This window comes from Sinohyriopsis cumingii, chromosome 17, assembly GCF_028554795.1.
Source record: "Sinohyriopsis cumingii isolate HCF-2022 chromosome 17, ASM2855479v2, whole genome shotgun sequence".
In the NCBI taxonomy this organism is placed as follows: Eukaryota; Metazoa; Mollusca; class Bivalvia; order Unionida; family Unionidae; genus Sinohyriopsis; species Sinohyriopsis cumingii.
Window position 1 is genome coordinate 74,185,516 of NC_142977.1, and position 21,962 is coordinate 74,207,477.

Here is a 21,962-nt window from a genome sequence, read left to right on the forward strand (position 1 = left end):
AGTCATTTGGTGTTTTGACTGGTTGTAACTTAAATTTCCTGGATTTTCAGAAAACAGTCGCATTCCCAGTCTTGTCATCAGCAGTAGCACTGGAATATATTCCTTCCCACTGCTGTATATTGGGGATGGTGAGAAGCAAGGGAAATTACTCTTACAGACAAACCAGGTGGATGCAATTGATATTGACATGAAAGTAGATACAGTTGTGTTTTACAACAAAGAGAAGAGAGAAATATTGATGGTACCCAGGACAATTCCTACACTTACTGGGTAAGCCATTATAAAAAAAGTTAGTTCACTATCAAATGATTTCCATTTTAATTCAATATTTCAGAAGGAGAATCATCAAAACATTTTATTCTTTGACTCCATTTTTTATGTAATTATCAAAAATTTTTTATATAGTGTAACTATTTGGAAAGATCAGTGTCCATTTGGACTCGTCTTGTAGCCAATCTGAAGCTCAGACTTGGTAATGGTGAAATTTAGCCTAGTGCCACTAACAGACTAACAGAGGCCATCAGAGAACAAGTATTGTTTTTACTTGTGCAACTTAGAGCCCAGCTGCAAACTATGGATCCCAGATCTGCATTTGCAGGCATTCCTGTCTAAAGCCTGTGGCACATTTCTCCCATTTTTGAAAGACTCGCATTCACCATGGTCACCATGCAAAGCAACCTATCATGTTGTAGGTTGAAGAAAAAGTATGAGGGTATTGTAGGGTATCAGTATAAGTGCCAGATTTCACTGGAAACCAGTGTGCAGCAGGATCCAGATTTGAACCTAGAACTTCTGTAATCCTTAACATGTAGAATATCACCTGAGCTTTGAAGGCAGACATTTCTTCCAGTTGTCCATTGTATACATCTGTATTCTAAGTGATTGGCTATTTTGCTGGAAATACAAAGAGGATGAAGAGTTGTTGTTGTTGTTGTTGTTGTTGTTGTTGTTGTTGTTCCAGGGTTTAATGCCATTTTTCAGCACAAGATAGGTTATACATGGTGGCCAGTATAACTGGTGGAGGAAGAAGAACCACCAACCCACGAGAAGCTACTGGCAGGCTTTCCCACATACCCACGCTAACCGAGCCTTGGACTTGAACCCACGCAGACAGAGGTGAGATGGCAGTGATCTGGAACGGTTAGCGCTTTAGACCACTCGGCAACTCAGGGCCCCGAGAAGAAGAGTGGCTCCATTCTGACAGTGGTAGGACATATTGTTAACCCTTGTCCATCTGTATGTCTGTTCATCTCGTTCTTTTTAAGGATGTTTTTCAAGTCCTTTCACTTGCAGAACATAAATATGACACTGGAATTGCATCTTCAACAGCAGAATAGGTATTTGTTTGGGTATTGTGGTGGGCATCTGTTAAATCGTACATTTAGCTGCTTTTCTCTAACATTTGCATGAACTGTCATGAAATAGGAAATAAAGGTGGGATATTATCAGTGTTTAATTTGGAGAGGCATTTCGTGTTGAACTTTTTGGGCAGGCATCAGATTTGAGCTTTGGACAGGCATCATTGTTGAGCTTTTGTAAAGGTGTTTGTGTTGAACTTTGGACAGGCATTAATATTGAGCTTTGGACATGCATCAAAGTTGAGTTTGGGCAGGCATTGGTGTTGAGATTTGGACAGGTATTGGAGTTAAGTTTAGGCAGTCATCAGTGTTGAGCTTTGGGCAGGCTTCAGTGTTGAGCTTTTGACAAGCTTCAATGTTGAGCTTTGGGCAGGCATTATTGTTGAGTTTTGGACAGGCATTATTGTTGAGTTTTGGACAGCTGGGCATCATTGTTTAGCTGTGGGACAGGCATCATTGAGCTGTAGGACAGGCATCATTGTTGAGCTGTGGGACAGGCATCATTGTTGAGCTGTGGGACAGGCATCATTGTTTAGCTGTGGGACAGGCATCATTGTTGAGCTGTTGGACAGGTATCAGACTTAAGTTTGTGCAGGCATTAGAGCAGGCATCTGCAACATTCTCCAGGGTCAAACCTGACAATGTATTGCTCCACATGATGTAGATATAAACAGATGTAATGTTAGATTGCCTGCAAGATGTAGCCCAAGCACATTAGCTTGCATATGCCTGCATGATATTGAAGGTTTTATGGCCCACAATGATAGTGCACTGGCATATTGTTCTGCTTCTGTCCATCCATTAAGTTGTATGTCTTTCTATCAATATGCACATTGTCTGTCCCAAATCTGTTTTAGTGGGATGACAAAAAAACTTGGAACACTGAAATTTGGTTTATTATGGTCAGCCATAGAGGCTATAATTGGTTTAAATTATCTTCCTATTTTTGGCATTTCTAAATGTTTTGCTCATTTCTGAACTTTTTGTACAAACACCTTCATGATTAAAATGATCAGGATAGAGAGATGAAATTTTAGTATGAATATTTGTATATGTAGATAAAAACCCTGACATTTAAAGGAATTTTTCAAATTGTTCTGCTTGTTTGAATTTTGAAACTTCACTTTTTATGTCTGTAGTAGGATCTGTTTTTCTAATACAAATCTTTGTTTTCATTCAGCTCATTTCCTCCAAAACTACCCTTGTCTTTGATTAAACTCAATGACTGCTTTCATCTTGAGTTCCACTCACTGCAAGCTAAAGTGCATACATTTAAAGGGCCAAGAGTAACATTCTTGGTCACTGTGATCTACTTTTCTAGTTCTAATGAATTATTCAGTTTTGGTTATATGCAGCAGCAGAGCAAGCTTACAAAGTACTCAGCATTATTTGTATGTGGGACTTTTCCATTTCACATGTTCAATTTGGGTGGGGGGGGAATAATCAGTATATCAGGGAAGTGCATTAACTGCTAGGACATGTCCAGAAATTGTAACACTGAGCTTTAGGTTCGGATTCAAGATTTTATTTCAACCATATACGTAATACAAAAAAATGTTCCTTTTTATTGGCTTATAGCATAAAGTCAATCATGGAGTATAGAGGTGTGTGTATAGAAGTGCGTGTTTATCGAGTTGCATGTATATTGAGGTGCGTGTTTATCAAGTTGCATGTATATTGAGGTGCGTGTTTATCGAGTTGCATGTATATTGAGGTGCATGCATATCGAGGTGCATTTATATAGAGTTGCATGCATATCGAGGTGCATTTATATTGAGGTGTGTATATAGAGGTTTGTATATATTGAGGACCAGTTCATACTGGTCTCATTTTAGTTACTACAGTGAGTGGGAGGTGACAGGGTTTTATGACAGAGTTGTTTGCACTACAGTAAGATGAGGGAACTTGTTTGTATGGGAAAATTTATATTAAAGACTTTGGTTTCATTTTATTTGTATTACAATAGGGGGGACCAGCCAGGGATATTTGTATCTTGAGGAATTGTCTACTTTAAACAGGTTTCACTCTAGCTGAGTTGTTGGCATTAGGTGGAGGGAAAGTAGTAAGGTTTGACTGTGCTGAGTTTGTTTTACAGGGAGAGGGAGGTGACCAGTCTTCATAAGGATGTGTATGTTGACGACTTGGCAGTGGACTGGTCAGCAAGAAATGTTTACTGGACTGATTCTCACACTGTAAGTCTTACAGATGTAAAGGTATAGATTAGTTATTATTTATTACATAATGAAATGAAATGTATAATTGTAGGAAAAATTGATGTCGCTTCAGTAATTCAGGTGGCATCTCAGCTGGTGTTGTCACCTATGGAGCTACTTTTGCCATTTAGAAAAATTTATCTGCCCTTGTGTACATTGTATCTGCATACATTGTTTGTTTATTGTTAGTTTACCTATGCAAAGTTAAGTTATTGTACTACTCCAAGTTTCAGCATCTACAGATTAAAGTATATAGACCTGTACACTCTCACTGAATGTCGGCCATTCTTTCTTCCCAGTACCTTCCCCCAGGGGAGGGAGATAAATTTGTACATGTATATTGGTTGTATATTCTTGTTTAAACACTGCTTTACCTGGAATCACAAAACTGAGGGGATGTGTCTGGATTAATACTCTCCTCACCATTGTAAGTCACTATAATCTATAAAAAATTTTAAAACTGACTTTGGTTTAATTTTGTGGTTCACTTTATTTCTCATCCACTGTTCATGATAGAATCATTAAAATATATGATTGAATGTAGTGCTATTACGACATGCTTACCACAAAGGAAGATCACTGTGATCTGCATTTCACATTTTATTGACCTTTAGTTTAGTTTTTGCATTTGGCTCATGACCATCTAAGTTTTTTGCACTCATTAGATATTCTGTTATGCCTAGATTTGTGAAAGCTGGAAAGGGGATGCATTTTGAGTGTACTACATCCTCATCATAAACATAAGCCATTGTGACCTTTATTTCACGGCTGACTTTAAGTTATTTCTCAAGCTGTTACTAGAATCCTGAAACTAGATGAGATTTCATCTCAATTAGTACCACACCCATGTCACAAAACAATGTTTATGCATCTTGATAGTTCAGCATGTCACAAAAGTAGATCACTGTGACCTATATTTCATGCCTCTGACTGGCTGATTTAATTTTAAGTTTATTTCTTAAGCTTCATTCTAGAATCATCACACTAGATGACGGTTTGCGTCTCTTGGTGCAACACACCATATTAAAATGCAGTGAAAAAAAGTAACCATTGTAAACTACACTTGGTACAAAAAAGCAAATATAAACGCAACAATTAACATGATAGATGCCTGAGGCAGAGCTATATATATATTGTATTGTTCATTTTTCAGCACACGATAGGCTATACATGGTGGCTGGTATAAGTGGCAGAGGAAGAACCCGGGAGAATCCTGGGAAGAACCACAAACCCACAGGAAGCTACTGGCGAGCTTTCTCGTATATTCACATTGGCCGAGCCCATGACTTTTGAACCTGTGTGGACTGCAAATTGAGATTTGCAGTGATTCGTAAAGGCGAATGCTTTTGACCACTCAAGGTCCCTCTTTTTTGTTTTACTCTAGATAAATTCCTACACTCAAAAAGGTTCCAAAATCAAATTGATCCAACTAAAAGGAATGACTTTAAACAAAGAAAAGCTTCCATGTAATGTATCATAGTTGTACAGTGTGACCCCACTATAACACAGTAGTTGGGAGCCATAAAACCCAACACAATGTACCAACCAGGACTACTCATCCCCATACATTTCTTTTTATGAATATGATGGCTATTTCTTAAAATAAATCTTACAAAATACTAAGTATAAATTGCATATTAAGCCTAAACGTTTTTCCACCTGCAAAGCATATCGTACAGTTGGTGAACTTTTCATGCCCAAGGGACTTTGCAGGGTTTTGAATTATGCCATGGCAGTGAGAGTTAATATTCTGCTGAATTAATTGCTTTATTGTTCTACACTAATTTGCATGCATTTCTAATGCAGAGAACCGTACGAGTAGGCCGTCTTGATAAACCTGTTGCCACTATATTGATCAGTGAGGGAGTCTTCAAGCCAAGTGCAGTTACACTTGATGTAAATGCTGGGTAAGTGGTTGCTGTAGTGATGTCTATTTGTCCAGTTTATGATGGCAATTAGACATTGATCCATCCGTATCATAAATATCATGGTACACATTTCACATTGTAAGACTAAGTCCCTATCCACCTCGGCTTTCGTCAAATTGTTGTAATGGCTTTAAATATTAGATTGCCATTACACTGCTGTACTAGCTTTTAACTCAGTTGGTCAGACTAGCAGAGCCTGTGGTACGGCCAATTATCCATCAAGCATCTCTTTCTTAGCTTGAAACTTTATCCACACATTCATCCCATGGTCAGGTTTGTCCTAAATAAATGTTTCTGTTCTGACATGTAATATGGCCACCAGAGCAGCCATCTTTAAAATCTTGTCTGTACTACTCTTTAATTGATATTTATAAACTACACACAAAATAGACAGAATTCAAGCTTTAAGCAATCTCAGAATGAAACCGTTTTTCACCTGTATTTCTGATTAATAATTCTATTCAGTGAATACAATCTTGCTACAATTGACTGAACATTTTCCCAAATAGAAGTTTAAAAATCTTTGAAAATTTAAATGTAGATTGAAGACTTGTAAAATAAAATTAATGTTGTGGAAGCAATATCAACAATCACAATATTAATGATAATAATGTTTGTTTTAATAGCAGGAATGCATTATCTGTCGGAGTTGCCTTGTTTGTCTTTCTGCACTGTAATTAACCTCATCCAAAATAGAAAATTCCATACTCAGATGAAAAGTTCCAGGACAGTTGGAACTAGAAATAACACGGACTCAGTCTGATCCCCTCATCATAAGCCCATATGCAGTAGCCATCCTATTTTTCTAAACTTATCATTCAGTGTTCAGATCTCTATAGCAAAACTAGCCTCTTTCTTGCATCTTAAGATGCTTTCCAGCATTTAATCTCTTTTTCCATATTGGGTGAAGATACCTTCAGTCCATTGTAAATTGAATGCTTCTATAAGCTCACTACAGATTTTAGGTATTTATTGTCATTGTTTGAAATAACAATTATCATACCAATCAGCTTTTAGCAATGGAGTACATAATAAGTTTTCATATTGGCAGACATATTATTGCCCTGTATCTTCGGCACATTTTCAGTCTGGATGTTTCAATAATGTAATATGATGGTAGAGTTTACAGTATTGTATGTTGAATCTTAAAATGTTTTTGAAGGTCTTGTCATCAATATTGTTTTTTAGGTCTTGTCATCAATATTGTTTTTTTAAGTCTTGACATCAATATTGTTTTGAAGGTCTTGTCATCAATATTGTTTTTTAGGTCTTGTCATCAATATTGTTTTTTAGGTCTTGTCATCAATGTTGTTTTGAAGGTCTTGTCATCAATGTTTTTATTTGCTGGAGAAATTAAATGGGGGAGGGGCATGCGGCCTTACTAGAGATGCACCACACCTGCCTTTTATGTGTATGCATGGATGGATGGATGTTATATTGCCTTTGGTTTGAAGAGGGTCAGGATTTTGCTAAGTGTAGATGCATACGAGAGGAGTCAGTTCCAGGAGGCATAGGATCCTACTCTGCATTCTTTGAGACTTGGAAGACTTGTCAATTCTTGGAAAGTATGGGATCCTTGTCTTTTGAGAAAAATTAAGAAGCCCAAGGCTCCTTGATGGTTAGTGAATGCACCCTGTGCCAGTTGAGGTTTGATCTATGATCCTAACATTGACCAGCACCATCTAAGTGCACTTATCCTGGTTAGTGTGTGAATAGCCCCCTCTCATGGCCCTTGGTCATTCAAAGAAAACAATCATTTTGTGTCATCCTGATAGCGAAGAGCAGCAGTAGCAGTCCAAGATCAGGAGAGGGTTTAGAGCCAAGTTTCTTACATTTGACATTATAGACATTATCCTGGTTCTTTTTTCATCTCTTCAAGACCTCGTCTGCAGACCTTTACCTATCCCTCATGGGGATTTTGAACTCCATGGTGAATATGGTTCCACAAGGAAGACTTTACTTGTGCACTCTCTAGTTGCTTCATTTGACTGCACAAGGATTCCATCAGGGTGGATTTTTCAAGGACCAGAGTTTCATTACTATTTGAGGATGTGAGCCAGTCCAGACTGGTTTCTGTCCAGAATTCCAGAACGCACCTCAGATTCCAACTCCTATCCATACAGAAGTGCATCAGATTCAGGTTAGGATGCTCACTTGGAGCCAGAAGGGCTAGTTCTTCAGGACTTACGGTCCCAGAAAGAAACTACCCTTCACATAATAAAGTTGGAAAGGAGGTTGGTATTATTAGCCCTACAGGGGTTTGTAAACCAAAGGAGTCAGTGTATGATGGTTTATTCTGTCAAGACATTGAAGGAAGTATTTGTTGCTCCATCCCATTGCATGGAGTCTGAGGGGATTACCCTTCATGTTTGCCATATTCCAGGCAAGAAAAATATTCTAGCAGATAGTCTGTACAAGATGGGCAAGGCAGTCTTAAGTATGGTCTCTGTACCAGTCTATAGCAGAGTCCCCCTTCAGAATCTGAAGGAGACTTTTAGTGGACTTCGCAGTGAGACTGAATGACAAGTTCTCTTTCTATGTCCCCATTGTTGGATCCAGATGACAGTGAATGCCTTCAGTCAGTTCTCAGTGGCATTCATCAGTTCACTGAAACAGTTGTCTCATGCTGTCTTGTTATGACTGTTAAAGGCTGTAGGAGAGGCATCAAGGTACACATTGCCTAAGCCATCGCATTCACTGGAGCTTCTCCACCTCCATAGAGATATTGCATTGAATAGTTTTTGCTTTGGCATAGCAAAATTTTTAGATTTGTACCCCTGATATCACTTTATTTGTTGGTCTTGTTACCTCCATTTCATAACAAAACTTCAAGGACTACAAGCATAGGTCCCTTTTTGTTGGTTGCTGGCCCAAACCAGTTTGAGATGGGTGACCTAAGGCCACCTCACCTCTCCTGCAATGCATCCCTCTTCCTTTAATACAAGTAGGTTGGTGGGTCATTTCCAAAGGGAAGGTGGATTTGTGTCTGCTTCACATTCCTAACAGAAGGGTGTCTGTTTCATGCATTTGCAGTGTCTGATTATTCTACGAGGACTGCTCAGTGGCCTAGTGGTTAGAGCCTCTGCCTCGGATGTGGGAGGTCACTGGTTTGAACCCAAGCTGATTCATACCAGAGACTTACAAAAATGGTACATAAGCTGCCTCGCTTGGCATTCAGCATTAAGAGGTTAGTGTTTGTACTGTTCATCCTGGTGTCAGAATAATCTGACTGGGTGGGACATCGTGCTAGATGTCTGCAGCTTGATGCTTCAGTGCTAGACATCACTATAAACTGCCACACTGCAGACATCATAGTGATGTGACTGAAAATGTGTTAAAAGTTGCATTAAAAATCATATCACACACACACACACTCATTCTTTGAGAGAAACCTCTAGTGGACTTGTTTGCAATGAAATTTGCAATTTTCCCAGATTACATTTCTGCAGTAAAAGACCAATGAACTTTGGCAGGTAACACCTTCAACTAGAAGTGGAATTTTTTTGTTTACTTAATTTCTGCTGATCAGGTTGATTCCACGAGTATTTTACAAGATCAGGACAGTAGCTGCTTCTCACAACATGGATACTCTATTGTACACATCTTCATTTTCCATGTTCATGCTTGGTTCAGTTCAAGTGATCAATGCACAAGGCTACTTTTTTTTAGTAAATTTGCCAACTGTATTGTACAGGCCTGGTAATATTCTACATCTAAGGTCTATGATGTGAAACGGAATAGCTTGTGTTTCATGCACTTGGAAAAGCTGCCCCTGTCTTGCTGCGGTAGCCATTTTTCAATTCTTCCTTTTTGAAGTGAGATCTTGTACAGTCTCCACAAAAAGGTTATAGGAATGCACTTTCAAATGCACTTAATTCTCCAAAGGTCATTCCGTAGGTATGAATCTTGTAAAACGCTTTGTAACATGGAGCCTGCTGTTATCAATTTGTAACAGTGAGCCTGGTGTTATCAAGTTGGAGTCTTTCATGTCTTGTATAGGCTCCAGCTAGAAGATCTTATGAACCTCCAAGTCAGTCTTCCTACGAAAATCTTGCGTATAAAACCATCATTCTTTTGCATCAGTACAGTGATGTTTAATAGGAATTTTGATTGTTTCGTTATGTCAACCAGGTTTGCAAAGAACCAGCTTCCTTCAGTACTTCCATCCCATATAGATCCCAGGTCTTAGTTGCTGCTGTGCTGGGCCTTATCAAAACTCCTTATCCCAGTTTGAGCACTGCAGTTCCATTTAGAAGTTACTAACTAGGTAGAAGAAAGGTTGATCTCTCTTAAGGGGTTAAGCTAATTTTCAGCATCCACCATCTCTAGATGGACACAGCCCATCAACAGGGCTTTTCACTCTCCTCTCCTTCATAAGGATAAGACCATGAAGCCAAACCTATCACTATTTTCTGGACCACTCTCAATCATTCCTCTTACAAGATTTTGAGAAGGCTTCATTTTGGTCATCACACATGACCTCATTTTAGAGTAGGTGCTTATCAAACCAGTACCAAGGTATTTTTTCTCAGGGTCTAATTGTTGCTACAGTGACTCAGACTGCTGCTTGTAACAGTAGTTGAGTCGCTAAGTTAGAGTGAGTAATCATGTTTTACTCTTAGTCTATTAGACTCCTCCTTACGGACATATTCGGCTTAGCATTAATGAAGGTAATGTGTTGCAGATATTAAAATGTAATTTGGTTTGGAGTAAAACTAATTTTAATTATGTAATATTTACCCATCACTAACCATCCTCCCAGGGAAGATGATCAGTTGAACAAATGAATCACCTGGAATTATTCCCTCTGAAGTGAATTAACGATAGTAATGATGGACAGGGTCTTTCCATCATGGAAAGAATAAGCATAACAATAGTGTCAAATTTGTATTAAAATGTAATTTTACTACCACCATCACCACCACCACCACCACCAAACTACATATTTGATGCACAGTATTCAGAAACCAAGATTGATAGTTGAATCTCCAGACAGGTCACCTGTGCCAAAAGGTCCATTTTAATGTTTTGCATCTGTCCAAGACATTTAGACTTAGTCTTCCTTCAATCTGTATTGTTTCCCTTATTTAATATTTTGATATATTCAGCCAAATCTAGACAAGCGTAGACACTGTTAGTTTACAAGTAATTGTATCATGCATAGCAGAACCTGTTTGAAAGACCAGCCCTCCTTCCAGAAATCAGTTTTTTTTATATAGACCAAACTTATTTCATGACAGTTCTGAACATTAAATATATTTTGTGCATCTCAAAATACTACACATTAAAGAAGCAAAAATAAATGTCTCTTCCTGAACCAGTTTCCATTATTCTTTTCCCAATCCTCTCACATTATTGTGTCCCCAATCCTGTTGCCATTATTCTTTTACCAAACCTGCAGTAAGAAGATTCAGCAATGTTCCACCATCATATTTATTGCATAAGCTTTACATTTCAGTCACTTCATCCTTGTCATCCATAGGTCTGCATGTCTCTCAGTATATCTGCATGGCTGTCCACACCCTGGTTGAACTTCAGTGAAGTATTTTAACTTTCCCTTTATTTCATTAGGGTTTTATCCCTCCCTCCCTCTTTGAATCTGTAACATAGCTTGTAGGCAGGCTAAGCATGTCGGTCATGACAATTGTCTCAAAACTTTAGGACAGATACTTGTGATGAGAAGATGGAGCCCAGTAAAAAGCTGAGTTTGATTTCTATGATGAAAGGGGATAGAAGAAAGGCTAGTTCAGATTTGTTATACACATGCCTCAAGAGGTTGGGGTATAAATGAATCCACTTGTCTGTCTGCCCATTCTTCAGAATGTTTCTTATGAACCTGGGCCTGGTCCCCAGAGCCAGTTGGAGAGTCAGAGACATGTGACGTGTTTCTTTTTAAGTTGAGGAAAATGCTCCAATGTATATGGTCTAGGACAGAAAATAAATGACGCCAATGATAGACAATGTAGCAGCTGTGTACTCCAAGCTTTTCTAGCTGTCCATGTTTCAATACAGATGCAAATTTGCATCCACAAGCTGATGCATCCATTAATCAAGTGAACACTATAAGGCCGACTTTTGTCTCTTGTTTTGTCTAAAGAATTGTCTCTATGGTGTAGTGTTGTGTGCAGAAAAGGTAGAAGTTTATTTATGTGAGAAATTTGCTCCCATTTCTCTAGTGTTTTTAGGGTTACTGAATCAGTTCTCTACCTTTCAGATTTATCTACTATGCAGACCATGGTCATTTTGCAATTTTCCGATGTCACATGGATGGCACAAATTGTTATATTTTGCTGGCAGAGGTGGGAAATATTACTGCCTTGGCCCTGGACCGCATTGAACATAGACTCTACTGGACTGATTCTAAAAACCAACAGATCAGTTCCATATTTGTGAATGGTGCTCACAACAGGAAAAACATTACCCTTCACACAGTCAGGTACTAACTGTTGAAACTATTTTTGTGATTTATCTGATTTAGTATGGGAAATCAAATTTAGTTTTTAGTATTTTAATTCAGTTATAGCCAAACAGGAACCGTGGTCAAAGATATATCTGTATTATTGTCAGAATGTTCTGAAACCTTTAATGGAGAAAATTGGCTAGCAATAAAATGTATCAGCTGTAAGAGTTATTTTCAGATATATATTTTAAAGCAACACGTGGAGCTCTGGAGTGTTGTGAACGTCTTTAAAAAATATACAAGGTTTTTCAGTAGCTTGGGAAAATTGTTTTTTTCCCGATTATATACTTTCAACCAAGTACTAATCGTTTTGCCCTATTGCAATTGCCATTTAATTCAAGACTGTAATGAATAATATAAAGGTTTTAACAGTATATGAAAGAATATTTCTTAGAAAGGCCAAATTGATGTATAAAGTATCCAGAAAAGACATTCCTGTCTAAGCAATATCTTTCACCAGAGATGCTGATGGCACTCCAAATTTAAGGTCCATAAGAAGAAAAAATTACATTATACCAAGACCAAAGAAGGAATTGTTTAAAAAAAAGTTTTCAATATACTGGTCCACTGGTATGAAACATTCCCAGTGACATAAGGCAGGCTCCTAGCATTTCATCTTTTCACAATTAGTGTCTTAAATGGATGAAAGCTTTAGAAAGTTGAACAGTTCTAGTACAAAACATACTGCCTGCTTTTCTGTAATTTTGCATCATTTTCATAGCTGAATTTTTCAATGCAGGATTATTGTATATTGTACACAACAGATAGAAGGCCTCAAGGTAGATTAGTTCTGTAACTGAGTTACCTTCTCTAAATAGTCTTTATTATTATTATTATTATTAGTTTTCTCATACTGGACAGACATTTGGTGATATTATAACCAGACTCGTGTAAATGCCATTTTCAATCGTCTTGCAGGGTACATTTTATTCACACAAAAACTGGGAAAAGGGTGTGTATCTTTGAAATGTCATAAAAAGCTACACTATCAGATGGTAAGAGATGTATCTTTGAAATGTGCCATAAAAAGCTACACTATCAGATGGTAAGAGATGTATCTTTGAAATGTGTCATAAAAAGCTACACTATCAGATGGTAAGAGATGTATCTTTGAAATGTGTCATAAAAAGCTACACTATCAGATGGTAAGAGATGTATCTTTGAAATGTCATAAAAAGCTACACTATCAGATGGTAAGAGATGTATCTTTGAAATGTCATAAAAAGCTACACTATCAGATGGTAAGAGACGTATCTTTGAAATGTGCCATAAAAAGCTACACTATCAGATGGTAAGAGATGTATCTTTGAAATGTGTCATAAAAAGCTACACTATCAGATGGTAAAAGAGATGTATCTTTGAAATGTGCCATAAAAAGCTACACTATCAGATGGTAAGAGATGTATCTTTGAAATGTGCCATAAAAAGCCACACTATCAGATGGTAAGAGATGTATCTTTGAAATGTGTCATAAAAAGCTACACTGTCAGATGGTAAGAGATGTATCTTTGAAATGTGCCATAAAAAGCTACACTATCAGATGGTAAGAGATGTATCTTTGAAATGTGCCATAAAAAGCCACACTATCAGATGGTAAGAGATGTATCTTTGAAATGTGCCATAAAAAGCTACACTATCAGATGGTAAGAGATGTATCTTTGAAATGTCATAAAAAGCTACACTATCAGATGGTAAGAGATGTATCTTTGAAATGTGTCATAAAAAGCTACACTATCAGATGGTAAGAGATGTATCTTTGAAATGTGCCATAAAAAGCCACACTATCAGATGGTAAGAGATGTATCTTTGAAATGTGCCATAAAAAGCCACACTATCAGATGGTAAGAGATGTATCTTTGAAATGTGTCATAAAAAGCTACACTATCAGATGGTAAGAGATGTATCTTTGAAATGTCATAAAAAGCTACACTATCAGATGGTAAGAGATGTATCTTTGAAATGTGCCATAAAAAGCTACACTATCAGATGGTAAGAGATGTATCTTTGAAATGTGTCATAAAAAGCTACACTATCAGATGGTAAGAGATGTATCTTTGAAATGTGCCATAAAAAGCCACACTATCAGATGGTAACAGATGTATCTTTGAAATGTGTCATAAAAAGCTACACTATCAGATGGTAAGAGATGTATCTTTGAAATGTGTCATAAAAAGCTACACTATCAGATGGTAAGAGGTGTATCTTTGAAATGTGTCATAAAAAGCTACACTATCAGATGGTAAAAAGAGACATACCCTTGAAACTGCCATAAATCTTCACTATCAGATAGTAAAAGGGAAGTATCCTTGAATCATGCCATAAAACTAAACTGAGACAGTAAAAAGGAGTGTATTTTTAATATAGCCAGGATTGTGCTGATGTGCCACATATATATATATATATATAAATATGAATGTAAGATGTGTGTATATATGTATGTGTATATATCTGTATGTGCATGTATGTTCGTATATAATGTACAAACACACACACATCCAGCTTTGTATTAATTTCTATCAACAGATCATCCTTGGAGATTTGCCCATATAGTCTGGCTATTACTGATTGGCTAATATTCTTCACTGACATGAATTCACACCAGTTCCATTACATAGAAAAGGCCGATACCACAATTGTCCATACTTCAAGATTCCAGACTGGCACGATGAATCGTCTAGCCCTGTGGGACCCACAGCGATTTGATGCAGGTAGGGAACAAAAAAATTCATCACATTTCCTTTCCAATATGTAGCAGTTTAGAATCTCATAGCATGACTGTTTTATACCATATTGTATAGAATAATGGCCTGCTTTGTGTCATATTGTATAGAATAATGGCCTGCTTTGTGCCATATTGTATAGAATAATGGCCTGCTTTGTGCCATATTGTATAGAATAATGGCCTGCTTTGTGCCTTGTTTTATAGAATAATGGCCTGCTTTGTGCCATATTATATAGAATAATGGCATGTATTTTATTCAGGCACCACTATATGGAATATTGGTAAGCATTTTGTCTGGCAACATCTGGCTATGTAATGCCACACTGTATGAAATATTGGCATGCATTTTACTGTCTGGCAACATTTGGCTATGAAATGCCACACTTTGGAATATTGGCATGCATTTTGCTGTCTGGCAACATCTGGCTATGTAAAAACACACATTTAAGCCAATTTGGGCATTGATGGACTTAATACAGCATTATGCGGCAGATACGTCAAACTTAGCAAAGCTCTGATTCAACAAGGCGAGGCATGGCAGAGCTAATGTTGGTGAAAATTCTTGTTTTGGAGCAGAATTGTCTGAGACAGCACCTATAATCTGTGACATTGTTCATAACAACCATAAAGAATAGTTTCCCAACTTATTCAGCATATGCCACTTCAAACAGAAGACTGTGAAATGAGGTTATCAGCACAGAACAATATTCATACATAAAGAACAGATTAATCTCAGATACAATCAACAGATTAATGCTTATACGACTAGTGGCATTTCTTTTTAGTATTTCAAGTCAAGTCGATTTTTGATAATTTGAACCTTACAACTGGTCCTGGTCATTTCCAATTATCAGTAATTGGAATTTCATAGAACTGGGTCAGACAGCTCTGGTGGCCTAGTGGTTAAAGCATCTGTCTTGGATGCAGGTCTCTGGTTCAAACCCTGGCCAAATTGTACTAAACACAAATATGGTACTGACACTACCTCACTTGATGCTCAGCATTAAGAGGCTAGTGTTAGGACTGGTCAGCTTGGTGTCAGGATAATGTGACTGGGTGGGACATCATGCTACATATTTGCAGCATGATGCCTCAGTGTTAGACATCACTATAAACTGCCATACTGCAGACATTCGTAGCAGTATGACTAAAAAAATTGTTAAAGCTATGTTACAAAAACCAAACCACGCACATGTATCTGGGTCAAGGTTTTTTCTAACAACCAAATCATTCCTCCACTTTACAAAAATTGTATTTGTCTTGTATTTGTAATTGTAAAATTACACCAGTGGATAAAATCACAAGGAATGAAAATTATTTTTGACTTTTCTCTTTGTTTTTTGGACATTGGATGAGTTATTTTGGTGGTGAGGGGGACAGAAAAATAAAAGATGTATGCAGGATCATCATTGGACAAATACCATGCCTTTTTGAAGTCTTTGTCTCATGGTGGACAACATGAATGTAGAAAGCATGTTTGTACCCCTAACCACTCAAAATCTGTTGGATTTAATGTTGAAAATAATTTGTTGGATAATTTTTTAAAAATATTCCTATCATTATGTTAAGATTTTGATATTTTTGAAAGCTAACATTCCTATTTGAAATTGGTAGGGTGTATTCTGTGCACATGATATTTGTGACTTTCTTTTATTATGACCAAATGTACCATTTGGCTGCAGGAGAGGTTGTGTTTTTAATATTTAACTTTTCATGACATATCTGTATAATAATAATAATAATAATAATAATAATAATAATAATAATAATTGTTTTATATAGGGTGACTTCCTTATCATACCAACACTAAATTTAATTGTGCAAACTTGTATAGAAGATTCCTATTCAGGTAGAGGGATACAACATTGCATGCATTTACTTATCCGTTGAATACATTTCCTGATGATAATAATGTTAGGAAAATAAACTCTGCTACTTCCCTAATCCAGCTCTCCTGAAAGATGAACAGGTCTTTTATTTTTGTGCCATGTAGACAAAGGGAAAACACTCTTACTAATTACCTCCCCTTGAAGACTGCTAAGTGGTGTGAGTCTGAAGCTCTTGCTGAAGTAATATACAGTCCTGAAGACCTCCCAAATTCATTTGAATATTTTTGTGATTTCAGTCCATCTGTCCAGTAGGCCAGTATATTAGAACATAAGGTTTTTACTACATGTAAATATTTGTTTTGATTTTGATAAATATTTTATTAGAATTTTTATGTCGTGGGTATATCATTTATTATGACCTTGTGCTCTTTCATTGTGTCATTGGTACATAGCTATTGGTTGTTAATTTTGTGAATAATTTTGGGGCTGTTAATTGTTATTTTTGTTGTTGTATACATTTCAGTTAAATACAGTAAACCCAAGAAATTTAAGGCTAGTAAGGACACAGGAGATGTTTTGCTTGTTCAAATTGTTCCATGTCCTCAACATGTAATGTGTGTTGCATCTGCAATGATTACATCAGCAGAATCAGAGGAACAAGGGGTTGCAGAATTGCTATCAAGAAATTATATCAGATGTTTGTGTTTGTATTAATTGGTGCAGAAAATGATGATGCACTTTCTAAGTTTAGGACAGTATTTGCCCATACACCCATCACAAACTGCCTGGATAATTTGGAGCTGTAAGTGACTCGCCATATATGGACAGCCCAGTTTGCTCTGCTCAAGTCCCTCCTAGTGTCTAAGCAAGGCCTTTGGGCCTGTAAGCCCAGACATTGTTTTAAAAATTATCTTGATCCATTTCAACATTCATTCCGTATCACACTGTCATCAGTCTTTCATGCCATACCTATTTAATGACAATATGGTGATACTTCAATGAGCCATTGTCATTTACTGGACAAAAGTGTTGTAGCATGTGGAACCATATGGGGATAAGATTGGCCAATCTATCCATTGTGCTGCACTTCAACACAGGCAGTACCAAAACCAACCAGCAATTGAGCTGACCATCTGGCCATTTGTCTAGCATACTCTCTATCCATCCATACTGGCAAGTTTTTTTATGTAACTGGCAAGTAATTTTAGAGCCATATCATGATACCCCTAATGACTACATCTTAGGACACTTAAATCTTGGGACACCGTTAATTATTTTCAAAAGTAACATTTTGTAACCTATAAATGTTCAGACACAAAATTATTTTTTTTCATGTTCTCCAAGTCTTAGGACACCTTTCTCATTTTTATTTATTAATCAGTTGTAACACTTGAAAAAAATAAAAAAATAACTTTTGTTAAGGGACAATCAACATAGCTTGTTGTATGAAAATATTATAAATTTGTTGAAAAATTCAATATATTTAATTTTTTATTTGATGGATGACAAGAACTAAACATTAGTGCATCCATTTATAACAGTAACCTCTCCTTCAGTCTCTATATTTTTTACATGCATACAAGTTTTGGGGCATGAACAATTATTGTTCATAAAAAGAAAAAAGAACACTCCTCAAGCACCAGTGTGTCTGTAGTGGATTATATGCTCAGTGTACTCTGAAGTCTCAAATGATCTAGAGGCGTCTCATGAAGATTTCAGTGCATAACATTAGAGCAGTGCTTTCAGACTTGGTTTTAACCCAAGATATAACAGCTGTTGGCTGGCATATTAAGTCAACTCTCAAGTTTTCTCTAGGATTTAACTTTGTGGAGACTAGGTTTGAATCGGTTGTGTCCAGTGGCTGCAGCCCATATGGCCACCAGATTTGGTTGATATCAGTTCCTCGTGAGCATCAGTTAAGCACTTTTAATGGATTCACCCATAAAATATAAAGACAAGTACTTAACTTCATGACCATTGTCATGGATGACCTGATCATCTGTTGTGCACCTTTGAGTTTGGGAGAGCAGGCAGTCCTTCATATAGGGAATCCGGTCATTATTGCTTCGTATGTTGCCCATGGAAAAGGTAGGATGCTCAGCATTTCCTCCTACCGTATTTACTGTGTATGCTGGGACACCATATTTGTTGGGACACCATCAATTTTTAAACTAATTTTTTTGTGCTCTGTATGTTCTGGGGCACATTTTTTTGAGTCGTAAGTTGTGGTACACCTTTTAAATCATTCAAAAATTACATGTTAGAAAATGCACTCCAATTTAAATTTTATTTTAAAAAATATACAACTGTGTACTTGAGATAACTCTTTAATCCACTGCAGCAGCATCTCATTACCACATCCCTTCTGCACATGTATGATCCATTCTTTCGGTACATGAATATTTTTTTAGCTTTCTCATACTGTGAAAATTGTTAGAGGCAATACATCACCTGAAGCAAAACCTTCAAGCACAAAAGTAAGATTTTTTCAAATCTGCACTAGTCTTGCTAATTCTTACACTTCTGACCCCCATCTTATCGTCAGTCCATCCAGGAATGCGATCAAAGTACACTAGAGTTTCATCCATGTTAATGATCATATTGTCGGTAAAATGATCTGTTTCTCTTCTGGCCTTCACGAATTCGTCACGTGATTTTATTTTCTCCAAATCTTCTGGGTGATGCTGGGTCATTGATGTTAGCACATGAAGCACTATATTGTCACTTTAAAAACTGTTCCATTGTTTCACTTTATTTTCAAAATTTTCGTGAATAGCGGTGAAAAGGAACCAAAGTTAGCTTCCATATCTTGGCCGTCTTTGTATATTCAAAACTAAAAAATAAAAAATTGGCTCACTTAAAAGAATCCATACTTGGCTTCCAAGGTCAGCTTGCTTTGCAATAAAATAACTTTTGTATTGATATCCTTTAAAAAAAGTCTGGCTTCAGAGTCCAAAGTCAGCTTCCGTGGTCAGCTTGCTTTGTAATAAAAATAACCTTAGTCTTGTTCAAAGAAGTTTACTGCTGGCTGCCAGTTGTGTTTATTTACTGCCAGGGCTTCTATGTGCTTGGCATCTGTAGTAATAATTAATACAAAGGTGCACTAATGTGAGCAGGTAAATAGTAATGACACTTTTGTAACCCGCACTGGCGAAAAGATTGTCACTTGCACTCAAGTGAATGTGTTTTCAAATAATGATTTTTATTTACGAGATACTGTCATACAATAGTCCTGGATATAATTCAGTCTTGGCTATTTTGCACCTAACACTGTGTCATGTGGGAATGGCAGTTTTCTTCAATATATTGGTTGATTATTTCCCTCTCATTTGTGAAATCGTTTGCTTCTCTTCTAGCCTTCACGATTCATCACATGATTTTATTTTCTCCAAATATTGTGGGTGATGCTGGGTCATTGACATCTGAGCACATGACACTATATTGTGTCACTTTAAAATTTGTTCCATTGTTTCAATTTATTTTCAAATTTCCCGTGAATACAGGTGAAAAGGAACCAAAGTTTGCTTCCATATCTTGGCCATCTTTGTATATTCAAAAAAAAATCAGCTCACTTCACAGAATCCATAGTCAGCTTCTGATGTTGGCTTGCTTTGTAATAAAAATAACATTCTGTCTTTGATGTCCTGTCGGTAAGTTCAAAAAAGGGGTTAACTGCTTGTTGCCAGTTGTGTTTATTCACCACCAGAGCTTCTATGTGCTAGGCATCTGTGGTTACAGTTAATACAAAGGTGCATTGATGTCTGCGGGTAAATAGTTAGGATACTTTTGTAACCCGAGCTGGTGAAAAAATTGTCACTTGCACTCAGGTGAATGTGTTTTCAAATGATGATTTTTATATGCAAGAAACTGTCATACAGTAGACCTGGATATAATTCAGTCATGATTATTTTGCACTCAACACCATGTCATGTGTGAATGGCGTCTTCAAGATATCGGTTGACTTTTTCCCTCATGTTTGCAATTTTGTTAGCTCCACTTTTCAGTCGGATAACATGTTCAAACTTTTGAGCACAACCACACACAATTGTTTCTCAATGTTCATGTCTATGAATAACATGGTATGTGGTATTGGACATAATTGATACACGCTACAGTATGGAAGCCTACGCTACTTATACGGATTTTGTTCATATATTTTCTTTAATGCTCATGTTGAAAAAAGGAATAAATGATAATAAAACAAGGTTAGTTTCTTTCTTTTATCAATTAAACATTTTATTTATTCTATTGCAATGTGCAGGGGGGGGGGCAAGCACAAATGCAATACAAATTTTTTTCATTTCTTAAGTCTTGGGACTTATGACCAAAGTGAAAAGTTTCACCGTAAGTTCTGATACAGAAAAAAATATTTTATTGTGTCCCAACATATATGGTAAATATGATATTACCTATTTTCTTAACATTAAATGTTATTGAGAAATGTATTAAAAGGAGAAGCACATTTTTAGTTATACTTTTCAGAGAATATTAACCCAATCACATTTCGATAAACCTATCTAATATCCCTGCTAATGGTAGCATCCTAAATTGATATATCACTCACCTTGAAACTGGCACCTCCTAGCTGTGGGTAAGAGGAGATAATGGATAAGTTTCTTCCCTGTGTCTATGTGGTATATAGATTAAAGTTTTAATCTGTTTGGAACAGTTGGATTCAGGAGGAGTTTATTTTCCTATCAGTGTGATTGGGTAAGTATTCTTAGAGAAAGAAATATAATTTTACTATAAATTTGATTACAAACAAAACCTCAATTATGATTATTTGTAGCACCCAATGGATGCTCCCAGAATAATGGAGATTGCAGCCACATTTGTCTTGCCAAGCCTGCAAGTCAAAGGTCATGTGCATGTCCCATCGGATGGTTACTTAATGGAGATAATAAAACCTGTTCAGGTAGGTAACCTTCATTTTTCTTGCATTCTTTTGATGTAAATGTGACACTTCTGATGTATCTGCTGTGTCATTTAGTTTACATGATCTACTGGCTGGTCAGATTGCTAGTGCAGTGTGCTGGCAGGTTTCTTGCATAGCCTAATGTGCTGGCAGGTTACTTGCATTGCCTAATATGCTGGCAGGTTACTTGCATAGCTTAATGTGCTGGCAGGTTACTTGAATATCTTGCTGTACTGGCAGGTTACTTGCATAGCCTAATGTGCTGACAGGTTACTTGCATAGCCTAATCTGCTGACAGGTTACTTGCATAGCCTAATGTGCTGGCAGGTTACTTGAATATCTTGATGTACTGGCAGCTTATTTGCATAGCCTAATGTGCTGGTATGTTACTTGCATAACCTAATGTGCTGGCAGATTACTTGCATAGCCTAATGTGCTGGCATGTTAATTGCTTAGCCTAATGTGCTGGCAGGTTAACTGCATAACCTAATGTGCTGGCAGGTTAATTGCATAGCCTAATGTGCTGGTAGGTTACAT

The 21,962-nt window shown here is 37.0% G+C and overlaps 1 protein-coding gene across 3 annotated transcripts in view; it reads left to right on the plus strand.

Moving 5' to 3' along the window:
* The window catches only part of LOC149779246 (vitellogenin receptor Yl-like), a 102,182-nt gene that overhangs the window by 47,394 nt on the left and 32,826 nt on the right, over positions 1 to 21,962 (plus strand). For all 3 annotated transcript variants that reach the window (XM_089939827.1, XM_089939830.1, XM_089939828.1), the window contains 6 exons: positions 51 to 270; positions 3,454 to 3,550; positions 5,378 to 5,478; positions 11,714 to 11,935; positions 14,483 to 14,667; positions 21,300 to 21,425. In XM_089939827.1, the coding sequence (XP_089795953.1) occupies positions 51 to 270; positions 3,454 to 3,550; positions 5,378 to 5,478; positions 11,714 to 11,935; positions 14,483 to 14,667; positions 21,300 to 21,425 (951 nt within the window). The remainder of the gene's footprint in view (positions 1 to 50; positions 271 to 3,453; positions 3,551 to 5,377; positions 5,479 to 11,713; positions 11,936 to 14,482; positions 14,668 to 21,299; positions 21,426 to 21,962) is intronic.